This window comes from Haliaeetus leucocephalus, unplaced genomic scaffold (assembly GCF_000737465.1).
Source record: "Haliaeetus leucocephalus isolate CR32 unplaced genomic scaffold, Haliaeetus_leucocephalus-4.0 Scaffold577, whole genome shotgun sequence".
Classification (NCBI taxonomy): domain Eukaryota; kingdom Metazoa; phylum Chordata; class Aves; order Accipitriformes; family Accipitridae; genus Haliaeetus; species Haliaeetus leucocephalus.
In genome coordinates, this window is record NW_010973013.1 from 7,001,595 (window position 1) to 7,019,965 (window position 18,371).

General features: G+C 54.6%; 2 protein-coding genes across 2 annotated transcripts in view; one reads left to right on the forward strand and one right to left on the reverse strand.

The window, feature by feature from the left end:
* Window positions 1-18: 18 nt before the first annotated feature.
* On the forward strand, window positions 19-2,021 carry GNMT (glycine N-methyltransferase; the record flags this gene model as incomplete). The annotated part of the gene is made up of 5 exons (XM_010577861.1): window positions 19-196; window positions 605-718; window positions 1,217-1,359; window positions 1,511-1,632; window positions 1,722-2,021. Coding segments are annotated over 5 exons (729 nt in total), but the record flags the coding sequence as incomplete, so codon positions are not given.
* Window positions 2,022-3,114: 1,093 nt separating this feature from the next.
* The window catches only part of PEX6 (peroxisomal biogenesis factor 6), a 15,756-nt gene continuing 499 nt past the window's right edge, over window positions 3,115-18,371 (reverse strand). Inside the window, exons 2-19 of the mRNA XM_010577862.1 lie at window positions 17,952-18,344; window positions 17,704-17,864; window positions 16,907-16,990; window positions 15,415-15,517; window positions 15,084-15,220; window positions 14,888-14,999; window positions 12,435-12,643; window positions 11,647-11,839; window positions 11,191-11,267; window positions 10,949-11,081; window positions 8,267-8,472; window positions 8,113-8,174; window positions 7,556-7,664; window positions 6,223-6,339; window positions 5,713-5,790; window positions 4,410-4,549; window positions 3,927-4,087; window positions 3,115-3,891 (exon numbers count right to left, since the gene is read on the reverse strand). Of these exons, the coding sequence (XP_010576164.1) occupies window positions 3,951-4,087; window positions 4,410-4,549; window positions 5,713-5,790; window positions 6,223-6,339; window positions 7,556-7,664; window positions 8,113-8,174; window positions 8,267-8,472; window positions 10,949-11,081; window positions 11,191-11,267; window positions 11,647-11,839; window positions 12,435-12,643; window positions 14,888-14,999; window positions 15,084-15,220; window positions 15,415-15,517; window positions 16,907-16,990; window positions 17,704-17,864; window positions 17,952-18,344 (2,451 nt within the window). The 3' untranslated portion in view covers window positions 3,115-3,891; window positions 3,927-3,950. The remainder of the gene's footprint in view (window positions 3,892-3,926; window positions 4,088-4,409; window positions 4,550-5,712; window positions 5,791-6,222; window positions 6,340-7,555; window positions 7,665-8,112; window positions 8,175-8,266; window positions 8,473-10,948; window positions 11,082-11,190; window positions 11,268-11,646; window positions 11,840-12,434; window positions 12,644-14,887; window positions 15,000-15,083; window positions 15,221-15,414; window positions 15,518-16,906; window positions 16,991-17,703; window positions 17,865-17,951; window positions 18,345-18,371) is intronic.

Genomic DNA, 18,371 nt, shown 5'->3' on the forward strand with positions numbered 1-18,371 from the left:
ATCCCACCTCCCACCCGCCCCCGGGCCCCCTCGGCTGCCCCCGGTCCCGCTGACAACCCTGTCCCCAGGGTGGACTCCATCATGCTGCTCGAAGAGGGCTTCCAGGTGACCAGCGTCGACGCCAGCGACAAGATGCTCAAGTACGCGCTGAAGGAGCGCTGGGAGCGGCGCAAGGAGGAGTCCTTCGACCGATGGGGTGCGGGGGGGGATGTGGGTGGAAAGGGGGGGGGGGGGCCGTGCGGACACCGACACCCCAACCCCGGTACTGGGGATCTCTGGCCTCAGCCCCTCCCATGGCTCCCCCTGTCCCTCGTGTACCGTCCCCTGTCCCTCGCCGGTGCTCGGGCCCCTCGCGTGGGTGCTGTGTCGGCCAGGTGGCCTTGCTGCAGGAACGGGCAGGGACCTGCCGGAGCTGGCTGCTCGGCAAGCCCAGGCCGTGGCCCTTGCCTGCCTGCTGGCCCCAGGCCGGATCCGGCGCCCGCAGGGTCCAGGGATGGGCTGGGTGATGCTGGGCTGGGGTCTTGTAATGCGGGGGGGAGGGGGACGGGGAGGCTTTTGGGTAGGTGGGGGTGTCCCCGCCCTCATCTGGTCCCCTGTGTTGCAGTCATCGAGGAGGCCAACTGGCTGACACTGGAGAAGGACCTGGAGAAGCCGGGGGACGGGTTTGACGCAGTCATCTGCCTGGGCAACTCCTTCGCGCACCTGCCTGACTTCAAAGGTGAATGGGGGGGGGAGAGGAGGGGGAGTACCTAGGCACATGTGCACAGCGTCTCCCAACAGGCTGAGAACGTGATCAAACTCATGCCATAAGTGGGGCAGGGGATTACACATGGTAGAGTTGCTGTGTCATGGTGTGGCTCCAGGGAGGCTGAGAACGTGCCCCAGTTCATGGCATGAGTGGGGCCATTGGGTCCCACAGTGGTGGTGGAACTATGTGCACCTATGTCACGTCTCTGGCAAGGCTGGCGACACACCCAGACTTGTGCCACAAGCAGGGTGGTGGGTTCCCCACGTGGCTTGCTCTGCCCCAGTGAGGCTGAGAACTTGCCTGAGCTCATACCATGGGTGGGGCTGTGGGTTCTTCAAGCTGAGACTGGTGGGGGGGAGGATGGTGGGGGCCAGCTCTCTGCATGTGTTTGTATGGGCAAGATGGAGCTCCACAGGCTGTGCCGTGGGGTGCAGCCAGTGCCTGGGGACACCACAGTTTCCTCCCCAGGGGACCAGAGTGACCACAAGCTGGCCCTGAGGAACATCGCCAGCATGGTGCGGCCAGGGGGTGTCCTGGTCATCGACCACCGCAACTACGATCACATCCTGGCCACGGGCTGCGCGCCGCCTGGCAAGAACATCTACTACAAGGTGGGTGGCCGGCGGACCCTGCCCCGTCCCACGCCCCTCTGCCCCAGCCCCCTGGCTCCGAGGGGGCCACGCGGGGCAGGGAGCAGGACTGTGCCCAGGCTGGGGGCCACCACGTCCCCGCAGGACACAGACGTCCTCCTGCGGTCCCCAGAGTGATTTGACCAAGGACATCACCACCTCGGTGCTGCTAGTAAACAACAAGGCACACATGGTGACCCTGGACTACACGGTGCAGGTCCCCCCCACTGAGGCGGGGGCAGCCCCGGAGCTGAGGTGAGAAGGACCACGGTGGGGAGGGGGTGGCTGGTGCCTTGCCCTGCTGTCCGTCCATCCCCCACCTCACCATCGTTGTCTCCTTACAGCAAATTTCGGCTCTCCTACTACCCACACCGGCTGGAGGCCTTCACAGCCCTGCTGAAAGGTGCCTTCCAGGGGAAATGCCAGCACAGCGTCCTGGGCGACTTCCAGCCCTACACACCGGGGCAGGCCCACGTCCCCTGCTACTTTATCCACGTCGTGAAGAAGATGGCCTGAGGGAGCCATGGAGATGGAACTGTGGTGGCTGGGAACAGCTCTGGGGACAAGCAAGAGGCTGGGGACATTGCTGAGAGCAGCCTGGAAGCCCCCTCCCCTTAATTAAGAGCACTCGTGAGAGCTACCGGAGCCAGTGGTCCATGTGTCCGTGTGTCCATGTACGGGCAGGGTATGGTGCAAGGGGGACGGCCACAGCTGCCTCAGGCCTCTTGTCGGGGAAGGAAGGGCCCAGCCTGGGGGAGAGCAGGGGGTGGGTGCAGGCACAGCTTCACCCCCAAGCCCCCAGCTACAGGTGCCAGTCAGGCCTGGGCCGGGAGGTTTGGGGCTCCCCGTGACACAGAGGCAAGGGTGGGCCGGCTCCTGGGTGGTTGCACATCCCTGCCGAGCCCCCTGCAGCACCACTCAGAGGGGTGTACTGCAACCAGTTTTCTCCCTTGCATCCCCCCCCCCAGCCCCAACCAGGCGCTGATCCCCTTTTCTTGACACCCCTCAGCAGCCCCCCTTCCCTCCCCAGGGCTCCCAGTGCAGGGAGACTCCGCACACCCCACCAGCACTTTTGCTGCGGCTGCAGCTCCCTCCTCACCCACCCTGGGGAAGAGGTGGTGGCCAGATCCAGCAGTGCGTTGCGGTCAGAAACGGCTCTGCCTGAACACGCTCAGGTGCCAGAGCCGGAGCAACAGGGCTGAAGGCACGCGTCAGCTGGATCTTCATGCGCGAACCACCTGCAGCTGCTTGGAGAACCAGCCCTTCGCTGGGGAGCTGGTCCTCGATAGCCACGCTTGGCTCAGGGACGCGACTGCCAGCAGTTTCGGCGCGGGCAGCAGCGGGGCAAAGCCTGGCAGCAACAATCCCCGGGGCTGGGCTGCGCACAGACCCCTGGTTTAACATGGGGCTGCCCGTGAGCCGCACCAGCAGCTGCGGGGACCTGGCCGAAGACAGCTGCTGGCCGGCCGGCTGCCACACGCGACTCAAGTGGGGATTTATTTGGCATCCTCGGCAAAGGCCGGGAAGCAGGGCACACACGATGGTGCTGGCAGCTGCCGTGAGGCTGGAGGGAAGCGAGAGGACTTCGGGGAAGGGGGGGTCTGGGCCAACTGGCACTCGACACAGGTTAGCACAGAGAGGGCAGCTCTGGGCTGCTCCAGCCAAGGGTTGAGTATTTCCAAGGCTGGAACCCTCCCTCTCCCTGTGACAAGTCTTTCCTAGTATCCGGCAGAAATTTCCCTTGCTGCCAGTTGACCCTATTGCCTCTTGTCCTGTTGCCCAGCACCTCCATGAACTGGGCTCCCTCTACAGAGGCAGCTGAGCAAACCCTACTCCCTCAGCCTTTCCTCATCCACCACGGGCTCCAGCCAGTCTGGCAACCTTCACCGGCCAAGGGTGGCCCCAGCCCAGTTTGTGGGTGCACTCCCCCCTCTACCCACAGGACAATCTTTTCTCTGCAACACCCAGCCCGCCTGGGGGCTCACAGGGACCTTCCCAAGCCCACAGACACCATCAGCAAGCAAAGACCTCAGGCCAGGCAGTGAATACCTTGTGCCAAAAACCTGTATTTATTCAGGGAGACCATGTCAAGCCCAGGCCAGCTGCAGCAGCAGCACCCTGTGTCCTGCTGCCCTCCAGCCAGCACCCCTCACTAGGGGCTGACACCCCACCAACCAACTGCCTCCAGTCCCACTCTTGCTGTCAAACTGGGTGCAGTTTGGGCCTTGCTCCCATGTTCTGTCACCCACTGAGACACTCCTACTTTGCCCACGACCACAAGACCTTGCTTTCTCCCCGGCGGGAGTCACCCCGGTATGCTCCTGGCAGCCACAAAGTGCTCCCTGAGATGTGAGGGACTGTTACAGAACCCACCACCAGCTTGGCTGAGCAGAGCAGCGCTTCCACCAGGCTTTGGCTCAAGAAACTGCACAGCCACTTTTTCCACCCAATCTTGAAAGAAGGGGGCCCAGGAGACATCAGAGAAGAGCAGGCGGGTGCTTGTTTGTGCCTGTTCTCTCATACCCCTTAAGACACCGTCCCCATCACACCTCCAGTGGCAGCTCTGCTGAGCGTTAGGAGGCAGCAAACTTCTGCCGGATGAGTCTGTACCTGAGCAGCTCCTGCTCGGAGACTGACGGCTGCAACCTCGCAGCAGCCTGCAGGAAATCATCCATGGTCAGGATCAGAGCAGAGCTCTCAGTATCCAGCCCTGCATGAGAGAAAGAACAGGAAAAGGCTGAGAGCCAAGCACAGGGGCAGCTGACAAGATCCAACAGCCCCCTCTCCAGCCACCATAGACTGGAAAGAAATCCTGTGTCTCTCTCCTTCCCCCTGCAGCCAAGCACTGGAGGTGGAGATCATCACATCTACCAAAACCGCCTGCCAGTAACCCAGAGCCTAGCATTCAGACGTGGTCCCAAAGCCATCGAGGCTCTTCTCACACAGCCCAGTTACCAGTAGTGGTAACTCTCCTCTCTGCCCCTGTGCTGAGCTGCCCCAACACATGGAACAGGTAGGGGCTGGGCTCCTACCTTCCTCAATCCATTCCACCTTGCGTTTGACAGCGCACATCATGGCATCTGAGCACAGGGCATAGATGTCTGCTCCTGTCAGCTGAGCTGGGCATTTTTCTAGGATGGTGGTGAGATTCACAGATTGATCCAGCTTAAACCTGCCAAGAGAGAAAACTGCAGGTGTAAAAGCCACAGAAAAAAACAGACCAGGAGATACGCGGCAGCCAGCATGACTGGGCAGGAGGAATCAGAGGCCCCATGTTTAGCCGCTTCTGGACTGTGCTCTACATGCTCCAAAAAAATCAAAGGGGTTGGTTGGTTTGTTTTTTCAACGCAGTCACTTCTCTTTGAATCATCCCCGCAGCAAGGTCCTCTCACCTGCTAAGCAGGATGAAAGATAATTTCTCTGAGTGAGAGCTCAAAGTTAAGTGCTCCACATGCCTGGGAACAGCCTACAGCCAGGGCTGGATAAGAACATGTTTAATTACAGACAGTACAAACCACTGCAACACCAAACCATCCCATCAGAGCCACGCTGCAGACAGCGAGCCTCCTTCAGCACGAAAAACAGCATGGTGCTGGAGGGCACGACTGCCAAGCCACATGGTGTGAAAAGATGCTCGCAGCCAGCCCACGCTCTCGCCTCTCCTGCTAGCTTATAGTCAAAGGCAGCAGCGATCACAGCTATCCATGACAAAGTCCCTGAAGAGGCAGCTGCGGCGGGTGGTACCTCTGCATCTGAATTGCAGGGCTTGCCTTTCTCCCTCCAGAGATGCTCTCAGGAGCTCAGAGCAGTTGGGGAAGCAGCCAAACCCCACTGCTCGGTGATCCCACACAACCGGTGTTCGGGAAAGAGACACAGAGCACAGGCTGAACACCCCACAGCATTGCAGGAGGAGAGGCAGTGAGACAAATGGAGCTGCCCTCACCCTCAGACCTGCAAACACCAGATGTGCTAGCGGAACTCTTGCTGGAAGCAAATGGGAGCTTCCTGCCATGCTGCTGTGCCACAGTCTCATCACACTGTTAGGATCTGGCTGAGGTCTTCAAGAAAAGCATATGGGCACGACGAATTCATACCAATCCCTCCCTTGGACAGCCAGCTGAGCTGCTCCCATCTTGTAGGAAAACCAGCCCCAGTTCTGCTTCTGGAAGTTGCCCCATCCTCTTCCCCTACTTGCTGGCTGTGGGTTAGTGACTCAGGTACTCCCCAGGGCTCAGACATGAAGCCGAGCTGTAGCACGCTACGCATCAACCCCAGGAAGACTGCGACTCATTGGAGGGTGGTGGAAAGCTGCTGTGAGAGCACAGGGTCACTCACTTCCTAGTGATGGCACTCAGCACCTGCAGCTGCGACTCCCGGTCTTCATTTATGCCCACATAGACCAGCTTGTCAAACCTGTCAGCAGAGAGGAGACGGTCAAGATCGGGCCAAGACAAACTTGCCACTGGTGCTCAACCTTGTGCACCAGAAACTGAAGGGTGGCCCTGGGGCAGCTCCTTTTGCTGCCAAGTTCGTGGATGATACAAAGCTTGAGGGGGGAAGCAGTCAATGTGCTGGAGGGCAGGGCTGCTCTAATTCCTCCCACCAGTTTGGTGCCACAGCACCTGCTGTACTGCTTGGGCAATAACCAGAGTGGTAAGGGATAACTATCTTGTGCTGCTGCTACAGCCATAGGCACTTGCCTCCTCTTGGCTTTCTATCTCCTCCACAAACCAGGGCCAGGGGGCTTTAGGAACAGTCTCTGTGGAGGGAACATGGTGGAGACACAGTCCAGCTCATCACTGCCTGAGGAGCTCCGGTGAATTACCCTGGTAAGATGCGACATACCTGCCCGGCCGGAGCAGAGCTGAGTCCAGGAGGTCAGGCCTGTTCGTAGCTCCAATGACAAATACGTCTCTGGTGGAATGAAGACCATCAAGCTCAGCCAGGAGCTGCGAGACAACTCTGCAGGGAGGAAGACAGGACTCTCACAACTAGGCCTTGGTGAGTCACCCACTGTCACCCTCAGCCACCAAATGAAAAGAAGAAATAAGTGAGGCCGCTGGCAGATCCATGTCTTGGACTTCAGCTCTTATTTCTCTTCCCTGAAGAGCCCTGACACAGCCATCCAGACTTCTCTGTTTGAGCGCAGCCAGTAACCGTGTGGCTCATTGCAAAGTGAGTGCAAACCCCTGGTACCAAGACAGTCCTTCAGGACTGCGCTTGGCTCTGAACCCTTCCAGAATGGCCACATGTGCTTATACTTGCTATCAGACACTGGCAATACAGACCAAACATAGGCAGGCACGCACAGCTATCACTCAGGTTCCCTACTCGGATGTGCCACATGGTCCTAACTCTTCCCACTACGTGGTACTGCCCATCAAGTTCAGCTGCAAGACTGCCCTGTCAGTCCATGCTGGGGACACCCTGGCAAGCCAGTGACGCTGCCAACCAGTCCTCGGGGCGGTGAATGGCACACGTTGCAGATCTAGTTCTGCAGCCACAGGGCTTAAGCTGGTCTGGCAGCACAGTACGTCAGTGCTGCACAGACCCAGAACGGGGATATCTCCACCAGGTTCTGGGATCACCTGAGGTGACAAACAGACACCATACTCAGCTCCTTCCAGAGCTGCTGGTTTGCATGTGTGAAGATGGATGCCGGGAGCACATGGTGTCACTGGAAAACTCTGCGGAACCCCTCATGGATGGAGAAGAAGATTGGATGGGGACTATCAGCTCAGCAGAAGAGGTCTGGGGGAAACAACCCTGTTTCTGGGTATCTCCAAGCTGTACATAATTTGCTTCTACCAGAGGCAGCTGAAAGGTTTCCCACTGTAGGGAAACAACAGCTAATAGGAGGAGAGCATGGCAGGGGTGTGAAGGATGACCTTGGAGAGGCCAAAGGGAGCAGCTGGCAGCCACAGGAGCAGCTGGAAGAGACTCTGTCTTAACCAAATGTTTGCACAACAGGCTTGGGCAATATGGAATCTGTGGCAATGCAAACAGCAGTACTAATGTCCAGAGAGAGGAGACAGGCCATGCAGAGGAGCTGAAGGGAATAGGAAGGGAAAAAGTAGAGAAAGATAGTGGGGGCAGACTGCCTCACAGGGCAATCCTGTGCGTGCCCCCAGCTCAGGCAGGTATGCTGCTTTCCCAAGGATGCATGATGCTCACTCACCTGTCCATGACACCCCCTGAATCTCCACTCCGTCCACGACTGGGGGCCAAGGAATCCAATTCATCAAAGAAAATAATGCAGGGAGCAGCTGCCCTGGCTTTGGCAAACACTGGGAAGAAACAGCACAAAATATGAGAAAGACCTGGAGGAGCAGTCAACAGCAACAGGACCTGCTACATCACCAGCAGGGAAGAGCTGTGGATGGAAACCAGCTGCCCACTGCCTCACCACCACCAACTGCTCCTGCCTGAGGGGGTCAGTGGGAGCAGGGACAGGCAGCACCTAGCACAACAGGCCCCGAGGCTCAGCTGTTGTCTCTGAGGGGCTGCTGTCCCATCAGGAACACCAGGGAAAAGAATGACAGGAGCAGAGAGAGCAGGAGGGGAAGCTGTACTGAGGCACGGAACAGACTGGGTGTAGGAGACAGTTGGGTTCATGCACTTGTGGGCAACTGTGGGTGGGAGTTGGGAAGAGTAGTTTAAGCACTATCTCCTTCCCTCCAGCACCACAGAAAAGCCCTATCTTCCCACATGCAGGAGCAAGATGCATCTCCTCACCATTACGCACGTTCTCCTCACTTTGCCCAACATACATGTTGATGAGCTCTGGCCCTTTCACACTGTGGGGCAGGGAGAAGAGGAAGCCAGTTAGAGCACGCCCATCCACTGCCAGGAGAAAGTCAGTCCCAGTGCGTGAGCCCCCACTCTTTACCTAAGGAAGGTCATGGCACATGTGGTTGCCACAGCTTTTGCCAGCAAGGTCTTCCCTGTCCCTGGAGGCCCGTACAGCAGCAGACCAGAGCGGCACAGACCGAGTGACAGCAGCTCTGGGTGCTCCAGGGGCAACTGGATAGTGTCCAGGATCTCCTTCTTCACCTCCTGGAGCCCACCAACATCCTGCCAGGACACAGAGGGGATCTGCCAAGAGAGGGAGAGTACCTGTCAGCACTTCTTCCTGAGCCGCGAGCATGCCTGGGCAGCTCTTGCTCCAGTGGGCTACTAGTCATCAGCCCCTTAGGCCATCAGCTGTGTCTGGCTATGCAGCAAGTCAGCCCCACACTGCACTGCCCAGCCATCCCAGCTGTGGGATCCCCCAGCATCCACATTTCCCCTCTCCTGAGCTTTGCAGTGGGGAAAACAAACTGCACATGTCCCCAGGCAAGCTGCGCTTGCAGTGTGCTGCCTTGTCTCCAGTCCTCCATTACACCTCATATCACCTGTCAGCAAAACTACCCTGGGGAAAGTATCTGCCAGGGTTGCCTGCAGCTTTGTGGGGAGAGAGCCCTGCTGCAGACAGCCCTTGGGACACATGAGGGAAGGTAAAAATAAGAAAGAAAAAAAAAAAGATAAAAAAAGAAACCCGGACCTAGCAATTATGAGCTACTTGTGTTCAGGGTGCCTTGTCCCCCAGGGTGGTGAGACTGTGCAAGGGCTTCACACCAGAGTGACAAAACCTGGGCTACTAGGACCTCTGTCATGTGATGGAAGATGTGAAAGAGAGACATCCTGGAGGACACTGTACAGAAAACTAGCTGCTTTTGAAAGTGTGGGGGGATGCAAGAACAAAGTCCATGGATGCTTACAAGAAATAGATAGGGATGGGGTCAACTGCAAACACGCAAGGTATCATTGCAAAGACAGGAAAGACAGCAAACTTGAGAGGGGTGAGCCATGCCACTCTAGTTATTTTATGCTGAGAAAAAAAACAATCTCAGAGGATGCTACTGCTCTGCTCACGGCTTTAGAAATAGCAGGAATGCAATAGTCTGCACGACAGATCCTCCTGAGAGTCACAGCAGCTCTCCTGGGAACATGCAGAGAAAGCAAAGCCCCAAAACACTTCCCCCCAGCTGCTGGCTGGGTGGGCAACAGGTGCCAGCACAAACGGGGAGTTTAAAAATAGGCTAGAGCAAAATTCTTTCCCCCTCAGCCAGTTTGGCTCTCCTTCCTTTGCTACTTGAGATGATGTTATCTCGTGCTCTTTCTCCAGCTGTCCAGCAAGTCCACCAGGAAAATCAGGTCAGACAAGATAAGGATTTCCAGGGAAAAAAAAAAAAGAAAAAAAAATCTTTTAAAGCAACAGGTCACAGACCCTCCTTCTTCAGTGCCGATGAATGGAAGAGTTGCCCTCTCCCCTGCACTCTTGCTTATACTAGCTAGAAGAAAAGCTCTACAGACATCAGCACAGGAGCTGGGAAACTGAAGCAAGGCTATTTCCAGGGGAGAACATCGTAAGTCTAGGACATGTTGCAGACACTGCCAGCAGCTGGAGGTTTGAAATTAGTTCTTTCTAGGAGGCTCAAGATGTAACTGCAGACAAATGCGTGACTAACCAGAAAATGCAAGCAGGGAACTGAAAGTTATATATGTTGAGAGTATCCGGGTTTGCTAACAGGCTTTCTGAACCACAGCCAATTACTAAGAAATTGATAAAGGATTGTAAAATACAAATAAAATTACCTCCCATTCACACAGTTCAATGCTGAGCACACTCTGTGGTTATTATTTGTCTTATAGCAAACTTAGCAAACACGCCTCAAAGCAGAGCTCATTTCAGTCTCTAGTAAATTTATGAATGAATTAAGTCCCGGAGTAGCTCCTGGATGATGACACCAGCAAGGTGTCATCCTGCTGGGGCAGGACTACAAGTGGGCGGTTGGGGAAAGTGCCAGAATAACTGCTCCAAGGCCAACCTTTCCTGTCCTGTGCTGAGCTCAGTCATTTGCACTCAAGGGCGTGGAGAAGGGGCTCCAATCACTTCACTTGGTCCTAACACTACATTACCCAGCCAAAACAGCCACTCCAAATGCTGTTTCCCTGGGTGCCGAGCTGCCAGAGGTGGATCACGCCCCTCCCGAGAAGCTGACTCTGCTGGTGTTCTCTGACACCCCATGTCCCTTTCCCTGAAGAACCCCCAAGCTCTTCAAACTGCCCAGCTGTCAGAAAAGCCTGTGCCAGCTCAAGCAGTGTCCAAGGTCAGGGATCGAATATAAGGCTTCTCACACGTGGGGCAGCTTGTGCCTCAGCCTCTCTGTTCCCATACGCCAGGTGGCTGGAGAGACCTCAGCAAGGCTGCCAGACTGCAGATGCCTTTGCCCCTTGAAAGGCTGAGCTACGCAGCTTCGCACCCCTATGGCACTAGCCAACTGAGTGGTCTCCGATTACAGCAGCAAGGGCTTCCCTGACCAAATTCAAAGTCAAGAGGGTAAAAACCACTAGTGGGGGAAAGCCCACAGTGGGACTGTTTCCCACCCAAGGCTGGGGGAATACATGGAAGGACATAGCAGGAAGTGTCGTGCCAGAGCACAGCCCTGTCTGGTGGGGTCTGCGAGAGGTATCTTGAGCCATAGAGCTCTGGAGAACCAACCCCCCTTCCTCTGCCCCAGCATCCTACCTTCGGGGCTCCCACTGCCTGTGAATGGGCGTCATGCAGCTGGTCCAAGGCAACACTAAAATCCTCCTCAAGCACTGGGAACCCAGCAGTGCAAAAATCTCTCTCCACTTCCTCGCTCAGTCCGCCTGGAAAACTGGTGAGGAAAGAGAAGGGAAGGACTCAGGCTCGGCCCCACTCCTGGCATAATCAGGCTGGTTGCAGCCCCTGCCCTCTCCCACCTCCTGCCCTGTTGCCTGTGCTACCTCAAGGCCTGGATGCGGGTACAAGCAGCCCGGCTGCTGTGGGACAACAAGGCACAGAAATCTCCCAGCACAAAACCCTGTGAATGCGGAAACAAACAGCATCAGTTCAGTCACTGACCATAGCTCCAGCTAGGCCATAAAAGGTGTATGAGGAAAAATTCCTCGCAGAGCTGTTCTTTGAGCTTCTGTGCCCTGGTTAAAGGCTCTAGCTTCTTTTTTTTTCTATTGGCTCTGTCTTGTAGCAGAGCTGAGCATCAGCCAACACCTCTGCAAAAGGTGTGCAGTCCTTATGCACTAGAAATCTGCAGTTAAAGCTGATGTCTGAGGACTGGGGGTAACCACTGAAGAAGTTGACTGGGCTGTGGGAATTGCCCCCTTTCTCCATGGGCAGGTAGGGAAGGCTGGCCCAGCGCTCCTGGCCTGCCCATCTCCACATGCTGCTGTGTTTTCACTCACTGCAGTCCTGCGAGCCAGCTTGGATAGGCTCACTTCTTTGCCCAGAGGTAGACTGGAGGTCAGCATGCTCAGCATCGATCTCCTCTGCTCTTCTGAAGGGGCTTCAATTTTCACCTCGTGAAGGAAAGCAGTCTGCACATCTGTAGGAACATCCTGGGGCTTGCAGGTTGTGCCAATCACCAGGACAGGGTGGCTGTTGATAAAAGGAGGACAGTGCATGGTCTCAGCTCTATGGAAGCTTCCCTCTTACACTGCCATCACCCATGCCAAGTCACTCTCCAACGGCTAGCCTTTCCTCTGAGAAATGCACACATATTGGCTAAGGCGTCTTGCAGCCACTCTCCTCCAGCTTGCCCTTGAAGTGCTTTGTGAGCTCTGTCTCCAAGTCAAGGCCCTTCAAATGACATCTTATTTCTTCACTTGATGTCTCCCTCCCTGCACGCCGGTACTTGTCATCAGCCTCAAGATTCCCCCGGGGTGCAGCTCCCTTCTGGTGGCTCTGCGACCCTTGGCTTGCCTCACAGGAAACACGCCAGGTTTGCTCATCTAAACTACTCAGAAACCAGCTTCAGACAATGAAGCTTCCTGAATCCCTCTGACACTAAGCTGGAAGAACAAGGGCCCTCTGAAGTAAACAAAACAAGTCTTGGGACAGACTCCACTGGATTAAAAATAAAACAGGGCACATTAGCAATCAGTCACCTTGATGTAACGGTGACTGCTGCCCTAGGAAAGGCAGAAGCAAACAATCACCTCAGATGCCCACAGCAAACATGCAGGATGCATACCTCAGTGCTGGGTCTCTGTCCAGGAGCAGCTGTCTCAGAGTAGCGATGACCCTGGCATCCTCTCCTAGCCTGTCCCGGTCTCTGCCAAGCACCTCGATGTCTTTCAGCAGGAGTACACATGGATGATACTGCTGGGCCTGGGCAAAGGCCATCTGTACTTTCTCCTCTGTGGCTCCACTGGTGTCACTGCACAAACTAACGCAATCGACCTGCGAGACAGACCACACAACACACAGTCTGCAGCGGTTGCAACATGGACAGCTGGGGTGACCCAGGACAATGTTCACTTCCACAAAGCTTTCGATGGGCAACTTACAGCCGAAAGGAGATCTAAGTGGACGTTTCCCAGAGACATATTTAGGACATATTCAAAACAGACACATTCAGGACTCCCTGGCATGGAAAAAATGGCTGTTTCTTGCTTCTCTGCAGGAGGTGAGGGGGGCAGGAGGGTCTACGTCTGAAAAAGGTGAGGCCAATGGACCAGAGAAGTCAATACAGTGGGTGTCACGGCTCAGCAACACAAGCTGGAAGGGATGGGAAAGCTGTGGAAGAGGCCAAGACAGGGAGAACAAGGTGTCTCAGAGGAACAATGCGAAGAGTGGAGGGGGAGACTCAGGAACCTGTTCAAGCCAGTGCCGCACAGGCTCTAAGTGCAAGAGGAAGGTAGAAGGTAAGGGGCAGGGGGAAGTTAGAGGTGGCTAGAGGCCCAGACACTGTTTACAAAGTGAATGCTTGATGAAGTATGGAGTTATCCAAAAGGGAGAGGTGACTGGTGAGCCTCAAACAGCAGCTTGAATGCTGCTGGGGCAGTGCTGCCTCCTGGTGCTGCGAGGTCATGCAGGGAGAGCCAAACCATCTCCGGGATTCCCTGGGCCTCATCCTCGGAATGGGTAGCTTGGAGCAGGGAGAATGCCTCAGGAGCTGATGTAAAGGGCAAGGAGGGGGATGCAGAGCAGAGGAACTCCTGTGCTTCATGTAATATAGAAAAAAACCCAGGAGTTAGGGTTGTGGAAGGCACAGCCAAACGGCAGCAGTATCTGTAATGCAAGTGTAGAAGGGCAGACAGAAAAGACAAAAAACTGCTGATTGTCCAGTGGTGGAGACTACAGTGTGGAAGAATTACTGTGTCCTGGTAGGAGAGCAGGCAGAACAGTCAAAGGGAAGAGAAGGTGGAATGCTAATGTAAGCATTGCAGTTAAGTGAGAAAAAGAGGGGAGAGTGTAAAAGCTGAGACAGGAGAATAAGACGGACAGCAAATACCTCTGGCTTCAAAAGTAATAGTGTTAGTCTTTAAAAGGAGCACACAAGGCCAAAACCAGAGCTGTAGCCTTGCACATCACACTAGAACCTGAGGCCACCTGCCAGGACATGGCAGTGCCACAGTGCTCCCAAACACATCCTATACGTGGACCTGAAGGTACTGTGAAGTCTCTACAATCTTGTACTGGATCCAAGAGCTACAGCACATCTGCAGAAGAGTAAGAGCTCAGCACCACTAAGGATCATTCACCTCCACAGCAGATGTAACACTTCCTTATGCTGATTCTTTCTTTCTAAAGAAACCTCATTTTGATGTTGGTCCCCCTTCAGAAGCCAAGCACTACTATGGCAGAGTTGGTGGCTTTTTTGCTCTCAGGGCAGGGGAATGGTGAATGTGAACAGTTACAGGGCAACTCTTCTACCGGCCATGAGATTTTGAACCAGATCTGGCACACACGCTGTTATCAAACCAAGGGCTGCATTTCTTTTCTAGGCTTCCCACCCAGCTAGAGAAGATCTCAGCATCATCTCTGCCTCACTTTCCAACATGCCTTTTGCCCAGCCTATGCAGGGACAATTGAAAACACCCAATGCCACCGCAATTCCTGCCCTCATCACCTCTCCAATTTCTCTCAGTATATTTTAGTTACCACTACCTTCTGGGGTACAGTATCAATTCAATGTCCTATAAAATGACAGGAAGTTAGCATGTTAAAATACAACTATGTATTGCAGTATCTGTAAAGTACATCAGAGTGACAGCAATAATAGCAAGAGTCAGTAAAGAAAGGTACAAATGTACACCCTGGGCCAAGAGATCTCTAAATCACTGACTTTGGAGCACTGGAGGGTACACGCCAGAGGAAACATCTCTTCATGCTTATGCTCTTTTCCTGAGCATCTGTTACTGGCCAGTCTCAGACAGGGGCCAGGGGCCAGACGGACCTTTAGGCTGATCCAAACGGTTGCTCTGAGGTTCTGCCCACCAGCAGGCACAATCTGTGCCAGCGGGAGCTGCTAAGCTCAGCATACTCAGACTCCTTTTGTCTGCATGTGCGCATGGGAGCAGCTTCTGGGTAGGTTTGTGTCATGGTTGCAGCAGGGGTGTTGGTATGGCTAACTTAAAGAACATTTCCGTAATTCTTTGTATGTTGTAAATCCACCAATCAACAGACCACAGGGGGAATTACCTTGAAGAGGTGGAGGTTGAGGCAGCTACACACAGCTCTGACAGCCATCAGCTTCCCACTGCTGCTTGGCCCCGAGAGGAGAACACTGCCAGCCCCGCTCAGTGCGCTTGCCCTGTAACACAGAGGCAGTTCTCCTAGTGACTGGGGAGCACAGTCCCAGCTCTCCTGGGGCTTGCTAGAAGGAATTCTAACCCACCGACTGTTCAGGTGAGGCCGAAGAGCATCACAGAGCTGCTTCACGACATCAGAAAGTCCAGCAGGAGACAAACTGCTCCAGAACTCATGGCTGTTATAGGCTGGGGCAGATGGGACAGCGCTGTTTGTTGAACCCACCTGTGAGGAAGGGAAAACAGCACTCTGTGGAACACGGCCTGAGAAAAGACAGGTACCAAGTGACATAGTCTGTCCTGAAATGTCATTTTCCAATGGCAGGAGACACAAGCCTCCACAGGCACCTTCGTCATCCGTAGCGCAACCTCAGCCTTGGATCTCCTGTACACCCTCCCTGCTCTCCACTGACATCTTACCAGATAGAGAGAGGTGTTCTGGGTGTCCACCAGGTAACCTTCAGACTGCTCGCCTTCCACCATGCCTAAAATCTTCGTCACTTTAAAGTAAAGCTCTGGCCACCTAAGGGAAAAACAAGCAGTCTAAATTGTTGAGTCAAGATCTTGAAGGCAGGAACAATACAGCTGTCAACAAGAAGACATCTGAAAGGTACAGGTAAGCAGAGATACTCTTGCCCTCTCCCACGATGCACATGGATCCTTTACGGACCCCGCTGTGCTGTCTGGCCAGGCAGACCAACAGGACTGTCCACAGTTACAGCTTCTGCTGGTGGCTTCAGTCCACAAGTACAGCTGTACTAACCTTATTTCATCTAAGAGCAAGACATTCTCTTTTCTGTCATCGATTCCTTCACTACAGCCCCACAGAGATTCACCCACAGTGTATAAAACCTTACAGCACAGAGACCTCTAGGCTGCAGACTAGGACTCACCCAAATACCACGAGAGCCTTACAAGCATCCTGTCCTGGACACCTTGCAGAAAAAACACTTCTTCCCACATTGATATCCCACTGGGCAGATTAAAGGATCTGCAGAGGTCTTCTCCAGGATGTTCTCCACCCTCTGAATAACTGTACCACTTGCACACCAACACAGTTCCAAGCTCTTTAGGTCTCATGAACTCTACTGTCTTCTCTAGTTTGCCACATGGCTAATACATAAGTCCACAAACAGAAGACTTGTGCCTCCTGTGGTACCGCCTCCCTCTGAGAAACAGCCTAGAATATATTCATTGTAGTAGTGCTATAAAACTATTGAATTTTCAAATACATAGGGGAGCTGATCAGTGTTAACAACGTGTCACTGGTGCATCCTGCATGAAACAATTCCAAGGCAATTCTTCGCATCGCATGCCTCGGTTACCTGCGGCAGCTCCCTCAGTGACACAGCTGAAGCACTTATATTAATGCCAGCCAAATCCCACTGCAAGCACCTGATACAAAGCACTCCGATACAAAGGTGACTTTCATTTAGCACAGAACTGTTTCAAAGCCATATAAGCAAAAACAAGAAAGGCACAATTGGTGGCCAAACAGAAAGTTATTCTAACGTGAACTGTAAGGGCTTATATTCACACTTTGTTGTTTGTCACATGTTGACATGCCCAACTTCCACTTTGCTGTCTTTATGTGTGGCGCTGGCTGTCCTCAGGCCACCCCTTCCTCCTCTGCATTCTTTTTCCCCATCAGTGTTTCTCTCTCTCTCTTTTTCCTTTCTTCCCTCCATGACTATTTGAGTGAGCTAAGGGAGGCCTCCCTCTTAGCTGCAGCCCTCCATAATCCAACAAAAACATTTCCCTCGTCCCCCTAAAATAAGAGGCAGATAAACTCTAAACTCCAGGGACAGAGGAGAATGGAATAAACTATCTTGTTTCAAGAGAGTCAATAGTGGAAGAGTATCTCTTCTCTTGCAGTATCCATGTAATAGAGCCACAGTTTGTTGCCACCTACCTTAGGAATTTGTCTGCATTTACTTCTAAAAACTCAGCATGTCCAAATGTTGGAACACATAGGATGTCTCCCTCCTGGACAAGCCTACAAAAAAACCAGGGAGTTTCACCAGTGAAAGAGAGTAAATCCTGCCAGTTGTGTGTCCTCCCTGCCCCATACCACATGCGTTTTTAGAGAAAAGTATGTAGCTATTCACACCGACTCACTCCTTTCCTGAGAATAAAACTATAAATAGCCCCTTCAAGATTCAGCATGTGAGTAGGCGTATCCAGACTAAGGGGAACCTTCTGGGAACAGTATAGAAGATGAATGCTATTGAAGAGCATCTCTTCCAGACACAATAGCCTCCCAATCCCTAGAACAGTTGAGTATAATTCCACCAGCAAGCCTCAACAGCCAAGTGAAAAAGGCTCAGGGGCAGGTGTCACAAAAGAATATGGCAACACATCCAGTTCCCCAATTACTCAACTTTGTTCAAAGCTGAAAACCGTGGTTACGAACGTGCCCCAGAACAGAGGTTTGCAGGCAGCACTTGGGAGCCCTCAGCATCGGACGGTAGACCACAAGAGAGGACGCTCACAGACGACTGCCGAAGGACAGGACAGGAGGCGTTGCGCGCAAGCGAAGCATGAGCGGACATTCTAAAACTACTCGGTGTTTGCATTAAGGTGTTGATTAGGCACATCATCACCGTGTTATCAGATCCAGGCGCCACAAACACAGAGCGAGGGCACGGGTGCATCTCATGAATACACCCCACGAACAGAAACGCGTCTGCTCCCCGCACAGTGGCTCACCGGGGTGTTTCGAAGTGCTTGTAAAGAAGCCGGTCATAGCTTCCCCGGGCGCTGTAGGCTGGCGAGCAGATGATCTCTAGGTGCAGCTCCTTGGCAAAGGGAGGCACGGATAAGACGGACCGGCTGCCTTTCCCATCCGCTGCCCCAGATCTCTCGTACCTCTGCAGAGGGGTAGAGAACACACTGTCAGAGCCCGCCGCCACCGTGGCTGGCCCCAGTGGCCTCCGCGTCCCCTGGCCCCAACTCACCCGCAGGCGAAGCTGAGCAGCAGCGGCGGGCTCGCAGCCCAGATTGAAGGCCAGGGCGGGGGCCAGCAGTGCTGTCCCGTCAACCGGGCCGCGGCGGGAGGCCCGCGGATATTCCCAAGGCGGCGGACGGGCCAGCAAAGCCGCCAAGTGCTCACGACCCGTTCCCTCGGCGCCCGCCCTTACCCACTCCCCTTGGAAAAACCCCAGCGCCAACAAACCCCGTCGGCTTACCCACACCTCCACCCCTCCACCTCCCGTTCCGCCCCCGGGGATCGCCCTTAACACCGCCGCCGTTTCGTCCCCCCCCGCGTTTTTCCCGGTCCCGGCGGCGGCGAAACGGGAGACGAGAGGTGGCGCGGTGGGGCGCCGACAGGGGGCGCTAAAGGTCGCGGGCTCGCGCGGGGGCGGCGGGGGCGGGGG